The sequence below is a fragment of the Equus asinus genome, chromosome 24 (genome assembly GCF_041296235.1).
Source record: "Equus asinus isolate D_3611 breed Donkey chromosome 24, EquAss-T2T_v2, whole genome shotgun sequence".
Lineage (NCBI taxonomy): Eukaryota > Metazoa > Chordata > Mammalia > Perissodactyla > Equidae > Equus > Equus asinus.
Window position 1 is genome coordinate 55,746,756 of NC_091813.1, and position 18,089 is coordinate 55,764,844.

Here is an 18,089-nt window from a genome sequence, read left to right on the forward strand (position 1 = left end):
GTAGTGTCTGTTTTGTGTCTTCTTTGGAGGTGACACTTATATGTAACAGTTTTTCCTTTTCATGGGAAGTAGATGGACTTAAACTGTAAACTGTGTCTGTTGTCCATTATCCTTAATATGAATCACACCAAGATCTTTGTGCCTCATCTCAAAAGATAGACTGTGTATTTCTACAAGGAAGGAATATAATGTCTCTAAATTTAATGTGTTTTAAAGTTCTTTATTTAAAAGTGATACTGGCTTGCTATGTTTCTAATAAAGAACTGAGAGAAGTACGCCTCTCATTGTCCCGGTGAGGTAAGAACATTATCACTGGATGCCACCAAGGATCTACAGTTTTTGCCCTGAGAGAAGATAAGAGAAATAGTCAAATCATTTCCTCCCTTTGGAACAGTTGCTCAGGAGGATTCTAGAGACTTCTTAATGTAAGGCCAGGGCCACCTTTGTATCAACTTGAAGAATTCCACCTTCAAGCAGAAGGCTGGGAGCAATGCAGTTAATATCTGAATGCTTTATAGGGCTAGTTGATAAGAAATTACAAAGATGGCCTTCCTGTTGGCCATATTCTCTCTCTCTCCGTCTGGGCATTTCTCTTACCATGATGTAAAAATTAAAGGAAAGCCTCACACAGAGGGATAAGAAACCTCTCCTTAGCAGATCCTAAAATACTTGGCTCTGACAATGGGATCTTGGTGAACTAATTCAAGACCCCAGAACAGTTTTCTTCGTAAATTGTAGAGGTAACTTTGCTGCTAAGATGAGATGAAGAGTTTAGAGACTGAGAGCAGAGAACTTTAGAGTCTTTTTCTTTTTCCCTTCCCTTCCTCACGGTGGGATATGATCAAGTTTTTTTCTCCTGGGGGACATTTTAGAGCTTTAGAAGTATTGTAAAAGTAATTTTCAAAACTTTATACCTCCTAGTACTTTTTAAGTTGACATTTAAAGTTTTTCATCTTGAGTTTAAATAGTTGGAAAGAATTTAGGATATTGTTAATGTTCCGTTTTAAAATAAAATTGTTACATGCTTCTTTTAAATGTATCTAAAAGAATCTAAATACTGTAGTGGTTTGATGCCCATCATCATCCATTCCACTTCCCCCAAAGAATTTTATCCTGTTTTTATTATGTGTGATAGTCATACACTGAGGACACTGTCACATTTCTCTGCGACCAAATTTGCAATTGTTTCCTGTAACCTTAAAATTCTAAGCATTAAGTTTGTCTCCAGTCAGAAATACACAGTTGATCAACAGTATAAATATATGTGGCAGAGACTGTTAACTGATTGCCAAACCATTTCATCTTCCCATCATGCAGTTAGCTCCCTGTATACAAAGGTGGAAATAATCTATGTAACCGAGTTCCAAAAAATAAACCCAGAAGTGAGGTACAGAACTTCCAGGTCTGCCTGTGAAAGCCCCATGTAATCTTCCTGAATCCCTGCTTAGAGGAGAGCCACCTGTCAATCCTGGACACCCATTTTAGACTTCAGGTGAGGGAGGAACAAACTCTTATTATGTTCTGGCTCTGATTTTGCGGGTTGATTGGTTATACAGTTTTTGGTGTACACTCATACAATATAGTACAAATTTTGATGAATTGTTACTAAACATAAGAAGTAAAATTACATCAGAAGTACTTCTTTTGGTGGGAAGAACAGGTCTCAGAGGTTTTTTCCTCCCAATATTTTTTGTATGTGAGGGTGAATGTTATCAGTATAATAAATGAGTTAGCATCAATTTTATTTTTTGTTTTTATAGATGAAAATTCCTAAGAAACTTTGTAATACAAAAAAATAAGTAGATAAGAATGGAAGAAATTCTGTTATAGCAGTGTCACTCAATTCTTTCAACTCCTTCAGAGTTATGTACCAGAATTCACTATTATTTTTTTATGATTTATCAGCTGGTGACTAAATTAGATCATCCTTCAATTTTGTTGAAAGTAAAACAATAGAAATCACTTGAATTGCAAAAGGACTTTTGTTTTTTTAACCCGGTGTAGTCTCTCTCACCGTTATTTGAAATTGTGTCTTTATTGGGTGTCTAGAGATTTTATGCAAAACCTCTTGTTATGATTCAGAATGGCTAAGAGGTGTATCTGTTTTGTCAAATGTGAAAAGAATAATTGTTAAGAGGGATGATGCCTTGTCCTCAAGCATCTTTTCAGGCAGATCAGTTTTAAGAAAGAGTACACATGGAAATTGAAGATCTGGAAACCAATTCTTTTAAAAATAATCTAGCTTGGGTTTACCTGAGGAGGTCTGTGTACTGTCTGGAAAACAAGTACCACAGTATGAAGACAATTTAGAGAGTACCCCCCATATTCATCCCACCTCCAACTTTCTTTTGCCTCAGGGAGATACATGTAGGGCCAGAGGAGATAGCTTGTGACTTAGAGCTATATGTGCCTTTGTGGTGTCACTGTGTTTCATAGGGATGGTGTACTCAGTTTACAGACTGAGTGTGAGAACAAAAGATCTGCAGACCGGGAAAATGTCCAAATGACACTCATTATGATGAACGTATACAGAATGCTACATTTAAGAATCAGAGCCTAGACCTTTGTTTCAAGTACCTATGAACTATTTTTTGAGATTTGGTTACATATTAGGCCATAAAGTAAATCAACAAATTTCAAGGAATTGGTATCTAACAGGCTAACAACAATACAAATAAGCTAGACCTTGACAGCTTTGAGGAATACCGGCCTGGTATTTTGTACTGTCCCTCAACTGGGGGGGTACCTGATGTTTTTCCCATGAATAGACTGGGGTTATGGGTTTGGGGGAAGGAAGACTAGAGATAAAATGCCATTTTCAGCGTAGATCAAAGGTACATGTTTATCAACCTGATTTTCCACTGTTGATGTTAACTTGGACTTAGTAGATTGGACTGTCAAAAGAACATTTCTGTGAGCCCAAATGTTCTACACCTCCCACGCTGCCTCAAGAAGAACCCACGTCTCATGGCATCACTACCTACACGCATCTGGCCCACACTGCAGATTTTGGACTGGTCAGCTTCCATAACTGGTGAGCCAATTCCTTATAATAAATGCCTTTCTCTCTATATAAATGTCCTGTTGGTTCTGTTTCCCTGGGGAACCCTAATACACTCACTATAAAGGGACAGAAGTTCTCTTTATCCTCTAGCTTAGGGCATAGAAAATCAGGAGTGGAGGAATGGAACACCTTTTGCCCAGTGGGGATGCTTTCAGAGCTGTCGCAGGGTAGTATTTTAAAAAGGGTGTGAAACTGGCCAAATAGTGACAAGCTGAACATAGGAGGACAGCAAGACAGATAACTGAAAGATGTGAAGTCTTTTAAAAGTTGATAAATTGAAGTTAATCAAAATTAAATACTTTCGCTCTGCAAAAGACTGTTAAGAGCGTGAAAAGACAAAGCTACAGACTGGGAGAAGATATTTGCAAACCACGTATCCCAAAAGGACGAGTATCTAGAATATATGAAGAACTCTCAAAACTCAACAGTAATAATAAAAAATTCATTTAGAAAATGTCCAAAAGACATGAAGAAATCAGGCTTCTCTTCACTGAAGAGGACATACGGATGGCAAATAAGCACGTGAAAAGATATTCTATAATATCATTAGCCAATTGGGAAAGGCAAATTAAAGCCACAGTTGAGATATCACACCATTCCTATCAGAATGGCTAAAATAAAAAAAAGTGACATCAAATGCTAACGAGAATGCAAAGAAACTGCTCATATATCAGTGTGAATATGAAATAGTATAGTCACTCTGGAAAAGTGTGGCAGTTTCTTGTAAAACTAAACATTCAGCCTATCCACAAGGATCTGTCTCTTCATCCCTGACTCTGGGCAACCACTAATCCATTCTCCATTAATTTTATCATTGCCAGTATGTTATATAAATGGAATGATACTCTGTGACCTTTTGGAATTGGATGTTTTAACCCAGCATACTTCCCTGGGGATCCACTCAAATTCTATCAGTAGTTCACTCCTTTTTATTATGTAGTAGTCCATGATATGGACATAACAGTGTTTAAATACTCACCCACTGAAGAACATCTGGATTGTTTCCAGTTTGGGCTATTATAAATACAGCTGCTGTGAACATTAATGTACAGGTTTTTGTGTGAATATAAGATTGATTTCTCTGGGTAAATGCCCAGGAGTTTTAGGGAAATTGCCTTGCCTATAACATTGGAGAAACTAAGACCATTTCAAGTGAATTATTGAATAAAATATAATTGCAATGTGATAATTCATATGGGATAGAGCATTTTGTTAAAACAATTGTATTCCTTTTTTTTTTTAGTAAGGGACTTTCTTTAATACTATCTAAAGTGTCAGAAAGAAGCATCAATTGGCAACTTAGAAAAAAGTACCTGGAGGACACAGCAGGTGTAGAATATCTATAAAATAAATTAAAAATATTCTTCAAACTAAACTGGTCCACCCACTGAAGGTTCTTTCGGAAAAGAACACCACCTTTGAGGTCCAACCTCCAGTTACCTACAGAGGACCAAAAGGGTAAACACCACCTGAAAAACAATTCAAATTTTCAGGACACAAAATGCCAGTTAACCCCTCTAGTGCTCAGTTCTTTCATACACAGGAGGAAAGTAGGTCTGATTATTAAAGCCACCTGAATTTGAGTTGTTAAGGAATACACCATACACTTTCTCTGAATTCATTTATTTAGAGATAGAACACAGCCATTCAAAATCATGAAACACAGTATCAACATACAGAATAAAGGTAGGGAATTAAGTTGCATTGTTATATTTCATTTACATTAATAAATATCTTAAAAGAAGCAAATGCAGATGTTACCATTCATTAGGACACCAATGGCACAACTTCTATCTAAGCTAACTATCATACTGCTTGATGTTCAGGTGGGAAGATTATAATAACCTATATATTTCAATTAGATGGCAGCAAATACAAAAGCATTTGAACTATATAGTGTATTGTAAGCAGGAGTTTATTCTACAGCATTCCATCATTCTCCTGGCCTCTGTTTATGGGTGGAGGCATCCTGGACACCAGCAATCCACATCACATAAACTGTCCACCATTAATGAGGTATAAACTCTATTAGACACGTATTCTGAACAGAAATTATTTTTGAATGCGAGAAAGAATGCCAGCTATTTTTGGCAGACTTGGGATTTCCCAACTTAGCCACTAATTAGCTATCTGAGCTCTTTAAGTCTGTGTTTCAGTGTTTTCATTTTTAAAACAAGAGGATTGGACTAGATTCTAAGTATCCACTGAAGCCGAGTTTCTTCCTGTCCTGTTAAAAATTTACCACCTTTGATTTTCAAACGAATTGCAAAGTGATTTTCAACAACTTCCTTCTAACGCATGATTATCCTTTTCATAACCTTTGTCTAAATCTTTTAGAGTTCCTAACTTCTCCACTGAACCCGTACTTTTGCATGTGTTTATAATGACCAAAGTTCACTATGTTGGTATGGAAGGCCACCCCTACCAGGGAAGATGACAGCCTAGCTGGGTATTCAGTTTAGTACCCACACCCATCTTTCTGTGAGGGCTCTGTATCTCAGTCTCCATCAGAGCCCACACTGTTGTCCAACAAACACTCCTTACCTGTCTAAGCTCCTTATCTTCATATCAAGGGAAAAAACCTAAGAAGATTTTTCAGACAACTGGCATGTAAGTCACTTGTTTAATTTTACAATAGCCACATTCTTTACAGTCTCCTGTAGGACAAGGCATCAAATATTTCAAAAGGCAGCCATACATTTCCATATATACTTTCTAAAATAGCTTAAGTTCTAACATAATTTAAAAATCAAACTGTTAAGCAATTTTGTTTGACTCTTATTTTCAGACATAGAGCAAAGGATACTTAACAATGCCCACTTTTCCTACTCACCATCATACTCATAAAACTCTCTTTGGAATTCATTCTAACACACATATCAACACTTGGCAAGAATATAATGAATAAAGTGGCAAGCGGTAAAATCTAATTCATGCCAGAACACTGGAGAAGTTACGTGGGAAGCCACACAAACACAACTTTACAAAAGTTGGGAATACTGTCAAATAAGCAATGATCAAAGTGGGACTTTCATGCCACAAGTCCTGTTCAGTCAAAATCACGATTTGTAAGAACAAGTGGCGCCACCAGTGTCCAAACATACAGCACGATGCCAATCCAACTAGAAGAGATTTTCACCCAGACAGCTGTCCACTGACTTTTCATCTCACGAGAAGGCTCATACCTAAAATTTAAGGAAAACAAAAAGGGGAACGGTTGGATTATCAGCCATCAAGCTAGCAAGAGGCTTCAGTACTTCAGAAGTCTGCTTTGTATACAATTTGTGGTAAGAGATTTATAGCTGATGGACCAATCTGTTGCCTTGCTGTCCATACCGCTTTACTAGTTAATGTGAAGGTAAAAATTAGTGATTCTCTTTAAAGGAGTAAAGGACACAGGCCTCTACGGTAGCTCTTTTTACAGAATACTCAGGCTCTTTAGGTATTTCTGGCTTAAGTAGTTATGAGACAGCAGAGAAATTGCGTATGACCTCTGGATAACAAAAGATTTATCAATGCTATCCTGAATAAAGCATATAATCTGTTCAAAGTGCATTTGGGAGCCCCTCACCCACCCTTCACCTTCTCAGATTTAAGAGATTGGGAAGGAAATACCTCCCAAATTTAACTGATTTTTGTGTTAATGGAACACACTGAAAATATTTTTGATCTGAAGTCTTAATGTGTACTACTAAATTACTTGACAGCCAAAGCTGTGAAGTGAGAACTATTTGGATTCTTACAGCTTAATATGCTGCAGTATAGGAATTTTAAAAAATATATATTTTTCAACAATAAATGTCAATAAAGCTGTCCTCAAATGAGATAAAGAATAATCTTTTTTCTACATCTTTCGCTGGTATTCAAAGGCTTCTTACAAGTTGTTAAGGGTATTATGCATTAAAAATTATTAAAAACAAAACTGCCCAAAACATACAGTTGAATCTTAAACTGAATTTTTCATTAATCATTTGAACAAATTAGAGTTTTTAAAAATAAAGTAATATTAATCATTACCTTCCTCTTACCAGAAAAAGATTTATGGGTTAGTTTTGAAGTGATAAAAATAAAAATTACAGTTTTAAAGAGTTCTAAGGATCTATCTATATTAATATATGCACATTTCAATTATGAAAACTTCAGAGCTTTTAACAACAAAGTTTGAAGAAAACAGCAAAGGTCTTTTACTGTACTATGTCAGGAACCAGTTACAGTATCAAAAAAAGAAAAATAAACATTGCGTTGGATCAACTATCAACATCTATTTCTGTAAGAAATGTGTTAGTTTCATGAAACTTTCTATTTTAATCTCTTCAAGATTTAGAAATATTTCAATGTTTATTACTGCTAAAGCAAGGAAGTCAAGTCTGCATTTCTCACACTGATCTCACTATTCATTAGCTGTAAATTTTATAATACATCTCAGGATGAAAAGTATTTCATACCACATGTTTTGCAATGGAATCATGAAAAAGCCATCAGAATTTCCTCATGCCAGGTTTTCAGGAAATATAAGTACCTGTACCAGTTGGTGAGGGTCATCATGATATACAGTGACGCCAGGAAAAGCATGAAGTGAAAGAAGGAATAACTGTAAGTAACACCATCCCTTTCATTATCTACAGCTCGGTGAACATCATCTCCATCCTCCATTGATCCATCACTTCTGGCTCCACCATCTTCTATTAATGTTGATTCATCACTTGTTAGAGTCAGTTTATTAACCTGACTATTGTTTGAAGTACGGATGCTACATGAAAGACAGTTTAGGAAGAGAGAAGGAAAAAGGGCACTTAAAAAAAGTGTTTCATAGATGGCTAGACTTCTTATTTAAAAAAGATTCATCATTTTTCTTACCTTGAATAAAACACACACAATAAAAAGAGGATTAGTCCTATAATTCCTTGAGCATGCCACCACTGGACAGACTGCCCCTCCTTTGGGATAGTGCTTGTTGTGTTGTACCCAATTATGCTGAGCAGGCTTGGGTTGCAATTTGTTTCTGTAATGTAAATCAAGGTCAAATTATAATGTGAACCTAGTATAAAAAATAATTTATTTTTCAGGGCATAATTCTAGTTCTTTTGAACTCTTTATACCCTTGCAAATTCAAAAAGTCTTGCAGGAAAAGGGCACACATATAACAAAAAAACACTTTACGACAACTTGTATTTATGAATAATGAGAACTTTTACAGTGCTAATTTTATAGAAGTGCTTGAAAATGAAAATAATTTCATTTTCAACCTCATGCAGGAGCTGAGAGATATTACTAAGCTTTTTATAGATCAGGAAATAGGTGAAATTTAGATGACCTCTCTAAAGTATAATAAAACTCTAGCAGAATTAAGAGTAACATTCAGATGTTCTAAACCAAAATGCACTGGCTTTTCCACTGTATATTGTTAAATAACAACAGTGACTTTATGATGTTTATCAGTTGGTCAAAGTACACTGTTATATAGGCAAGACAGCTTACACATAATTAGAATTTCAGCAAATGCTTTGTGGAAATGACCAAATAAGTCTTAATGACCTAATGCTTACTCAGTTTAACTCTTGTAAGAAAGAATTAAAGTGGGGCTGGTAAATTATTTACTCAAGTGTCCATAATATGTTTTTTCCTCCCACAAAGCCAGACATGTCAATCACCATCTTACCAATGCAAATAATTTTCTTCTTAAAGCCATGAAGATAAGGATAATTTCTAAAGCAAATTATTTGTAATTTTTTTCTAACCACTTACCTAGACAAAAATAATAAGGAATCTTTCTCCTAATATACTAAAAAAAATTCCTTTCTCCTACTAGTGGTAAAGCAGCTACAGAGCTTGTAAACTCAATGAAGTGAGATTCAGAGAATATATTTTATAATTTTTTTTAAAGAAATCATTTTTTTCCTTTTCAAAAAACAATAATTTCTCACTAATTTGTTTTACCCCAACTGACACATATTAGCTTCTATTTCCATGGAATTCAATGCAACTGGCCTATAAAGAGATTCATTAGAAAGCCCAATTATATTCACTTGCAAGGCAGTCACAGACAAAAACAACGAGTGAAAAAAAACTATACTGTTTACAAATGCATCAAGAAGGATTTGAACAGCTTTTTCTTTCTTTCTATATACACTATCATATACACTGAGCAAATTACGTATATTATAATTTTCATATTTATTATTTTGTTAGTAAAGAAACTAAGTGATAAAAAAATATAGCAATACATCAAAGATGAAAATAGTAGTATGTCCATACTCTTTATTCCTACAGGAGCTTAATTTTTAAACAGCTTAATTTGACAAAATTACCATCTTTGAAGAAAAGTACAGTTGCAGGATTCATTAGAAAGAAAGAAACCCAAGCAAACAAAAGCTACCTGGCTCATTGGTCATAGCAGACCATGTCAAATACATCGTGTAGACAGTAATCACTGAAGACTGTAACAAGCCAGATCTGGGTTGTGACTCCTACAAAAAAAACATTAGGCAACAGATAAATATTCTGACATCATTCAAGATTCAGGAAAACTTACAAAAAGAGAAGCTTCATAAAAACTAATGATAGAAAGAGCGTACTTGGATCTTTGGCAGTATAGACATTACAGAGGCCCCAAGGCAAAGGAGCATGTTGACACTGATGAACGCTTTGTTTTCTGAACAACTGGCTGGATGAGTATAATAAACAAAGAATAGGACGACAGCAACTAAAGACAGCAGATAGTTCATAGCTGTAGCTGATAACAAAGCTGTGAAAGAAATATAATTGGACAGTTAGATTTTATCACAAATATCAGGAATTAAGCATAGGGCTCATTTTTAAAACAATCATTTTATTCAAAAATATATTTTAAGCAACTAATACTGTCAGCATTATGCAGACTGTAAAAGCAGGGAACAAAATTAATTCTGAACTTTATCACAGAATTTTATAGTCTTTACACATGGTCACTAGTATATTTTCAAGGACAAGAAGTTAGTAACACAGCTAATATAATTTTTATTAATAATAGTATCTATATTATAGAGTTCACAAAACATTCACGTTAGCCATTCTTTTCAAAATATGGAAAACAACTAGAAAAGGAATATAGTCATGTATCACTTAACAACAGGGATATGTTCTGAAAAATGTGTTGTTAGGTGATTTCATTGTTGTGTAAACATCAGAGTGTACTTACACAAACATAGATAGTATAGTCTACTACACACCTAGGCTGTATGGTACTAATCTTAGGGGACCACCATCAGATACGCAGTCCATCGCTGACCAAAATACTGTTACACAGCACATGACTGTATTACTTAAGTTTTTATTTTTGTTTTTTTTGGTGACAAAGATTGGCCCTGAGCTAACATCTGTGCCAATCTTCCTCTATTTTATAAGTGGGACACCTGCCACAGCATGCCACTCACAGATGAGTGGTGTGTAAGTCTGTGCCCAGGATCTGAACCTGCAAACCCCTGGCTGCAGAAACAGAGCATGTGAACTCAACCACTACGCCACTGGGCCAGCCCCTACTTAAGGTTTTTAAAGACTGTAATCATTCAGTTATAAATAAGGGCATTCAAAAACAATATTTTCATTGTTAATGCTAAGCCCACAAAACAATGATGCTTTTCCTCAGCAACCAAAATCTTAAAAAGAATTTTATTATGGAAGAGTAAGTCATTATAGACAACTAAGTTTCTTCTATGTGACTTTCAACATACATGTTTTAGTTTTTGTACTAATGTGTGCTCAAAATACGTGTATTTATGCAGATGTGCCTCTATAACAGGGTATCCATCCCCAAAATATTTATTGAATGCCCACAAGGTTCCAGGTCCTGGGGATACAGTAGGGAACAAAGCACAACCTCTTGCATTAGACTTTGCATTAAAGGATGAGGTTTTCTTTATAAGTCTATTTTCCAAATGACTAATGCTTACTTCCTTGAATACCAAACTTTTTTTTAAAGTTTTTGTTGTTGTTGTTGTTTTTGTTGAGGAAGATTGGCCCTGAGCTAACATCTGTGCCAATCTTCCTCTGTTTTGTACAGGGGTTGCCACCGCCACAGCACGGCCACTGATGAGTGGTATGAGTCTGTGCCCAGGAACCAAACCCAGGCCACCAAAGCAGAGCGCATCAAACTTCACCAGGCCCCAAGCTTTCTTTATTTTGGCCAGTGAGATCAAGGACAACAAAATACTTGTGTGAGAGAAATACTAGGCTAACAGTTACACTAGACTTAGCTCTCACTCTGATGTAAAATTTTCTTGAGCTGAAACTCAGATCATTTTACATAAAAATCTGGATTTATGGCTTATTTTGAAAAAAATCAGAAAAATTAAGCCACGTTGGGTTCATGTTTTCACAAGGCAATTACTGGCTGGAACTGAGCAGCAGCTATGCACTTTAGACAGGGCCTTCACACTCTCCTGTACGTCACAGACCCACTATTAGCACAAGAATTGAACATGCACCTAAACCTGGTTCTCTTCCCCAATTTGTGTTCATCTGTTGGAAGCATCCAAATTTTGATCCTTGTTTTACACTACAACCATAGGACTCAAGCTTATTTTAAATAAACATACATTAATTAATTACAGTACTTGAGAATTCCCCTAGGTATTACGGATACACATAAAAGGCATCCTGTAAAGTTACATAAAATGTTAGAGTTGCTTTTTGTATTTTTTCCTGCTTGCTGACGTTTAGAAATTATACCACTGTTTATCTATTTCTAGGAGTCCTGGTCCCTTTAACATTTTACTTTTAACCTGCTGAAGGCTGGGAAATTAGGGTGTACAATGTACACACTTTTAGCAGTAGGCTGTGAAACATCTACTTTAGCCAGTCAGGGTCTTTTGGATTATTTCCTGATTCTTTGGTATGTTCCAAGTTGATTTACCAGAAGCTCTCTGAGCAAGTTGCTGACACAATGTGACAGAATGCCACTAAAAAACCTCTTCACAGAAAATTACAGCATAAAAATCCTGGCTTCCTTATAGTCTCCATATCTGCTCTCACCTTCAAAGTTCAACTGTCTTCAAGATGCTGTGAGACAAAAGCATACCTGCATACCAACACCTCGAGTTCCCTTCTTCCATTTTTTCAACCCATGATTCATTCCATGAATGGGCAAAATCAATAAGTAAGACTAGCTGTATGAGGATGAAGCAAAAGGCACCTGCCATGCCTACATAAAACCACACTGAAAGAAAAAACACACAACAAATGAGTGGCTGGTTTCAATTACTTCATTATCACAATCATAAAACACAAAAAGGGAAATAAAAACAAATGGAGGTACAGTTCCAGACAATAATTAGTTAAGTTTCGTTATAAAATATCAACAGGACTTTTAAAAAAAAAAAAGGATTTTCTTACCAGTTGTAAAAGTTCCTTCTGGAATGAAGAAAGCCCCAATAATAATTGCAATTGCTGCAGCAAATTTAAAGAACCAGAATCTAAAAAAGAAATGATTTTTTATTAATAAACATTCATTCAACAAATAGTTTCATATATGAAATCTTTGAGGAGCATCTTAAAGAATAGCTACACTTTATGTGACTGTTCTATTCTTTCTGAGGATATCCTGAAAATGAGAAGTGAGGACTATTATAGGAGAGTTTTTAGACAGACACAGTTGTCCCCCTTTATCCTCAGTTTCACTTTCCAGTTTCAGATACCCAGAGTCAACTTCAGCCCCAAAATACTGCTACGTCATTCATCTCACTTCACGTCATCACACAGGCATGGCATCATCTCACATCGTCACAAGAAAACGGGTGAGTACAGTACAATAAGATATTTGAGAGAGAGACCACATTCACATAACTTTTATTACAGTATAACTGTTCTATTTTATTATTGTTAATCTCTTACTGTACCTAATTTATAAATTAAACTTTATTACAGGTATGTATGTATAGAAAAAAACATGGTATACATAGGGTTCAGTACTATCATGGTTTCAGGCAACCACTGGGGGTCATGGAACATATCCTCCACAGATATGGGGGGACTACTGTATATTTGTTACTAATTCATTCTGATGAGAATATTAGTTCCAATTCACAGGTTGATTTTACATAATGAGTGGGATAATACGTGAAAGTGTTAAGGTGCACTGTAAAAATGACTAGGTTTTAAAAATGATAATGCTCCACTGAAAACTTTGATAGAAATTTAAAACAAGCAGCTTTTCAGACATCAGCATCATGGCATAACATGTCCCTACTTCATTGTCCACCAGTTTTTAACAATTAGGCATCCATCCAAGAACAAAAGTACCTCTGTGGAAGTTGTAGGATCCAGCAACAAATGCCAACACCTGAGAAGAGTCTCACGCACCTGAGTGCGAATCCGCTAACAGGCAGACAGATATCAGTGTGGGCTGCAGGATCAGCAAACCTGCCCCAACCCCCTCTGACCGAGGTTGGGGAAAATCTAGAGAGAGCTGACTTTTGCAACTACCCATGGATGACAGAAAATTTGTAATAGTTCAGCTCCCCTGAGGGGACATTCCAGCATGCCATGTGGGAGAAGAAAAAAACGAGTTTCAATGCAACAGAGAGGGGAAGAGGAACTTTGCCCAATGCCGCACCTCCAGCAAGGCAACACAGCACCAACATTATCTGGCAGCTAACTCTCCAACGGGAAAAGGAGAGCTGGAGAAACCAGTTTCTCTCCAGCAGCACCTACAGTACTGAGGCAGAACCTTCACTACTAAGGGGAGGGAGGAGATGGGGAAAGAGGCAGATACGAATATTAAAGAGCACTAAAGGAACACGGTTCCTGCTGACTGCACTCAGGACTTAAGCAACAAGTCTGCTCACAAGCCTCTGAGGGAACCTCAGATGTAGATCTCTCCAGTGACTGTGTGGGACCCCAAACAACCGAGTGCTAAACCCACACCTCCCTCCACTCTGAGGCTAGCTCCTTGTATGTGTTCCCCTGAATGCAGCAGCAAGAGCAGATCTGGTAATGGGAGTTCTCTGAGAAAAAGAGACCACAATATGTGGGCAAAGGAAAAACCACAAACTTGAGCTGTAATGCCAACTTCTAGAAAACAAGAGATTTCCAATAGCAAGCCAGGTGAGTTGTAAGAACCAAAGACATAAAAGCTTAAGAATTCTTCCATGAAAGGGAGCAAGAAGTGTATAGCAGGTATATAAATATAAGGTCAGAGAGAACCCGAGATACAATAAGATCAATGAACAATATACGCCATATGAAAGCAAATAGTAAAGATTTCAGGTGTCTGCTACTTCAAACGTGAAAGCAGCAACAGAAAACTACAAGGAACATGAAGAATCAAGAAGCCATTTAATCATCAAAAGATAATAATCATTCCATAACTGAGCTCAAAGGCATGAAATCTTATGATCTGGTGGACAAAAAAATTCAAAATAGCTCTTTGGAGGAAACTCAAAGAGCTACAAGAAAACACAGAGGCAATTTAGGAAAAAGTACATGAACAAAACAGGAGATTTAGCAAAGAGTCAGAAATCATAAAAAAGAACCAAACAAATTCTGGAGCTGAAGAATTCAATGAAAAAATGAAAAACGCACTAGAGAACATGGACAGCAGGGGAGCTCAAATGGAAGACAGAATAAGTGATCCAGAGGACAGGAATTCTGAAAACAACTCAATCAAGGATGAACAGAGAAAAAAGAATGAAAAAGACCGAACAAAGCCTACATGATCTACAGGATTCTAATATTCAAATAATCAGAGTTCCAGACAAGAGGAGAGGGGGAGGAGGAAGAAAGTTTATTTAAAGAAATAGCAGTTGAGAACTTCCCAAACCTGGGAGAATCTTAGACATCCAACTCATAAAGCTAATAGATTAGATTATTATCTCAATGCAAAAGGACGTTCTCCAAGAGGTTGTGGGGAAAAGGAACCCTCATACACTGTTGGTGGGAATGCAAACTAGTGCAGCCACTATGAAAAACAATATGGAGATTTCTCAAAAAGTTAAAAATAGAAATACCCTATGACCCAACCATCCCACTACTGGGTATCTATCCTAAGAACCTGAAATCAGAAATCCCAAGAGTCCCATGCACCCCTATGTTCATCGCAGCATTATTTACAATAGCCAAGACGTGGAACCAACCTAAATGCCCAGAAACTGATGACTGGATAAAGAAGATACGGTATATATACACAATGGAATACTACTCAGCCATAAAAAAGGACCAAATTGTTCCAGTCGCATCAACATGGACCTTGAGGGTATTATGTTAAGCGAAATAAGCCAGACAGAGAAAGACGAACTCTGTATGACTCCACTCATAAGTGGAAGTTAACATATAGACAAGGAGAACCAATCGGTGCTTACCCGGGAAAAGGGGGGTTGGGGGCAGGGCACAAAGGGTGAAGTGGTGTACCCACAACATTACTAACAATAATGTAGAACTGAAATCTCACGAGGTTGTAATCTATCATAATCTTAATTAAAAAAATAAATAAATAAATAATTAAAAAAAAAAAAAAAAAAAGGACTTTCTCCAAGACAGATTACAGGCACACCTCAGGGAGACTGTGGGTTCCAACCACCACAATAAAGCCAATATTGCAATAAACTGAGTCACATGAATTTTTTGGTTTCCAAGTACATAAAAAAGTTATGATTACACTATATAGTCTATTAAGTGTGCAACAGAATTATGTCTTAAAATATATATATATACTTTAATTAAAAAACAATTTATTGCTAAAAAATGCTAACCATCATCTGAGCCTTCAGCAAATCATCATCTTTTTGCTCGTAGAGTCTTGCCTTGATGTCGATGGCTGCTAACTGATCAGGTTGGTGGTTTGAAATATTCCCAAGAATTGCCAAAATGTGACAGAGAGGCACAAGTTAAGCAAATGCTATTAGAAAATGGCATTCATAGACTTGCTTGATGCAGGGCTGCCACAAACCTTTAATTTGTAAAAAGAAAAACAAACCACTATCTGCAAAGTCCAATAAACCAAAGTATGTACCCACAACATTACTAACAGTAATGTAGAACTGAAATCTCACGAGGTTGTAATCTATCATAATCTTAATAAAAAAAAAAAAGGACTAAAATAATGAAACTGCAAAAAATCAAAGACGATGAAAGAATGCTAAAAGCAGCCAGAGAAAAAAAGATTGTAATCTACAAAGAAACTCCCATTACACTATCAACAGATTTCTCAGCAGAAACACTACAGGCCAGGAGAAAGTGGAATGACATATTCAAAGTGTGGAAGGAAAAAAACTGCCAGCCAAGAATACTCTACTCAGCAAAGCTATCCTTCAGATATGAAAGAGAAAGACTTTCCTAGATGGAAAAAAGCTGAGGAGTTTAACACCACTAGACCCTGCCTTGCAAAAAATGGTGAAATTCTTCAAGGTGAAATAAAAAGATGCTAATTAGTGACATGAAAACATAAAATTATACAACACACTGGTAAAGGTAAATACACAGTCAGATTTAGCTAACTCTAACGCTATAATAGGATGGTGTGTTAACCCCTTAATTCCAAAGCTTAAAGGAAAAGAGTATTAAAAAATTACAGCTAATATAATGTTAATAAATATACAATATAAAAAGAGGTAAATTGTAACATCAAAAATATAAAAGGGGAGGAGTAAATAAGTAGAGCTTTTGTATGCAATAGAAGTTAAGTTGCTATCAGCTTAAAATGGACTGTCATATGTAACCCTCATGGTAACCACAAAGCAAAAACCTAGAGTAGACTCGCAAAAGATAAAGATAAAGGGAAACAGAGCATACTACCACAGAAAATCACCAATTTACAAAGGTAGGCAGAAAAAAGGGGAAATAGAAACAATGGAAAGACAAAACAACCAGAGAGCAATGAATAAGTTGGTATTAGTAGGTCCTTACATATCAATAATTATCCTAAATTGATATGTACCGAATTCATCAATCAAAAGGCACAGAGCAGCTGGATGGATAAAAAAACAAGAACCAACTATATGCTGCATACAAGACTCACTTCAGCTTTAAGGACACACAAAGACTCAAGGTGAAGGGCTGGTAAAAGATATTCAACGCCAAAGGAGAGCAAAAGAAAGCAGAGGTAGCATACTTATATTAGACAAAAATGCTAATAAGAAACAAAGGTCATAATAAAATGACAAAAGGGTGAATTCTATTCAACAAGAATATATAACAACTGTAAACATATACATACCCAACACTGCAGCACCCAAATATATTAAGCAAATACTAATAGATCTGCGGGGAGGAACGGACAACAATACCATAATAGCAGTGGACTTCAATACTCCACTTTCAGCAATGGATAAATCATCCAGACAAAATTAACAAGGAAATGTTTGACTTGAACCATACACTAGACCAAATCGACCTAAGTTAAAACATTTCTAGAACATTTCATCCAACAGCAACAGAACACACATTCTTCTCAAGTGCACATGGAACATTCTCCAGGACAGATCATGTGATAGAACACAAAACAAGTCTTAACAATTTTAAGACGACAAATCACATTAAGTATCTTTTCTGACCACAACAGAATGAAACTGGAAATTAACAAGGGGAAAGCTGGAAAATTTATAAGCATGTGGAAACTAAATAACACACTCCTGAAAAACGAAGAGGCAAAGAAGAAATAAAAAAAAATCTCAAAACAAATGAAAATGGAAACACAACAGAATACAGACCAGAAAAACAACAGAAAAATTGATGAAACTAAGAGCCTGGTATTTCAAAAAGACAAACAAAATTGACAAACCTTTAGAGTTAAAAAAAAAGAGAGAAAACTCAAAATCAGAAATGAAAAAGGAGACATTACAACTGATACTACAGAAATACCCAAGATTATAAGAGACTGCTATGAAGAATTATATGCAAACAAACTGAATAAATCTAGAAGAAACACATAAATTCTTGGAAACATAGAACCCATCAAGACTGAATTAGGAACAAAGAGAAAATCTGAACAGACCAATAACAAGGAGATTGAATCAGTAATTAAAAACCTCCCAACACAGAAAAGCCCAGGATCAGA

The 18,089-nt window shown here is 36.0% G+C and overlaps 1 protein-coding gene across 1 annotated transcript in view; it reads right to left on the reverse strand.

The window, feature by feature from the left end:
• Positions 1-4,671: 4,671 nt before the first annotated feature.
• SERINC1 (serine incorporator 1) overlaps positions 4,672-18,089 on the reverse strand; it is a 38,962-nt gene continuing 25,544 nt past the window's right edge. The window contains exons 4-10 of the mRNA XM_014859487.3: positions 12,434-12,513; positions 12,120-12,257; positions 9,640-9,809; positions 9,441-9,531; positions 7,922-8,066; positions 7,584-7,814; positions 4,672-6,249 (exon numbers count right to left, since the gene is read on the reverse strand). Of these exons, the coding sequence (XP_014714973.1) occupies positions 6,114-6,249; positions 7,584-7,814; positions 7,922-8,066; positions 9,441-9,531; positions 9,640-9,809; positions 12,120-12,257; positions 12,434-12,513 (991 nt within the window). The 3' untranslated portion in view covers positions 4,672-6,113. The remainder of the gene's footprint in view (positions 6,250-7,583; positions 7,815-7,921; positions 8,067-9,440; positions 9,532-9,639; positions 9,810-12,119; positions 12,258-12,433; positions 12,514-18,089) is intronic.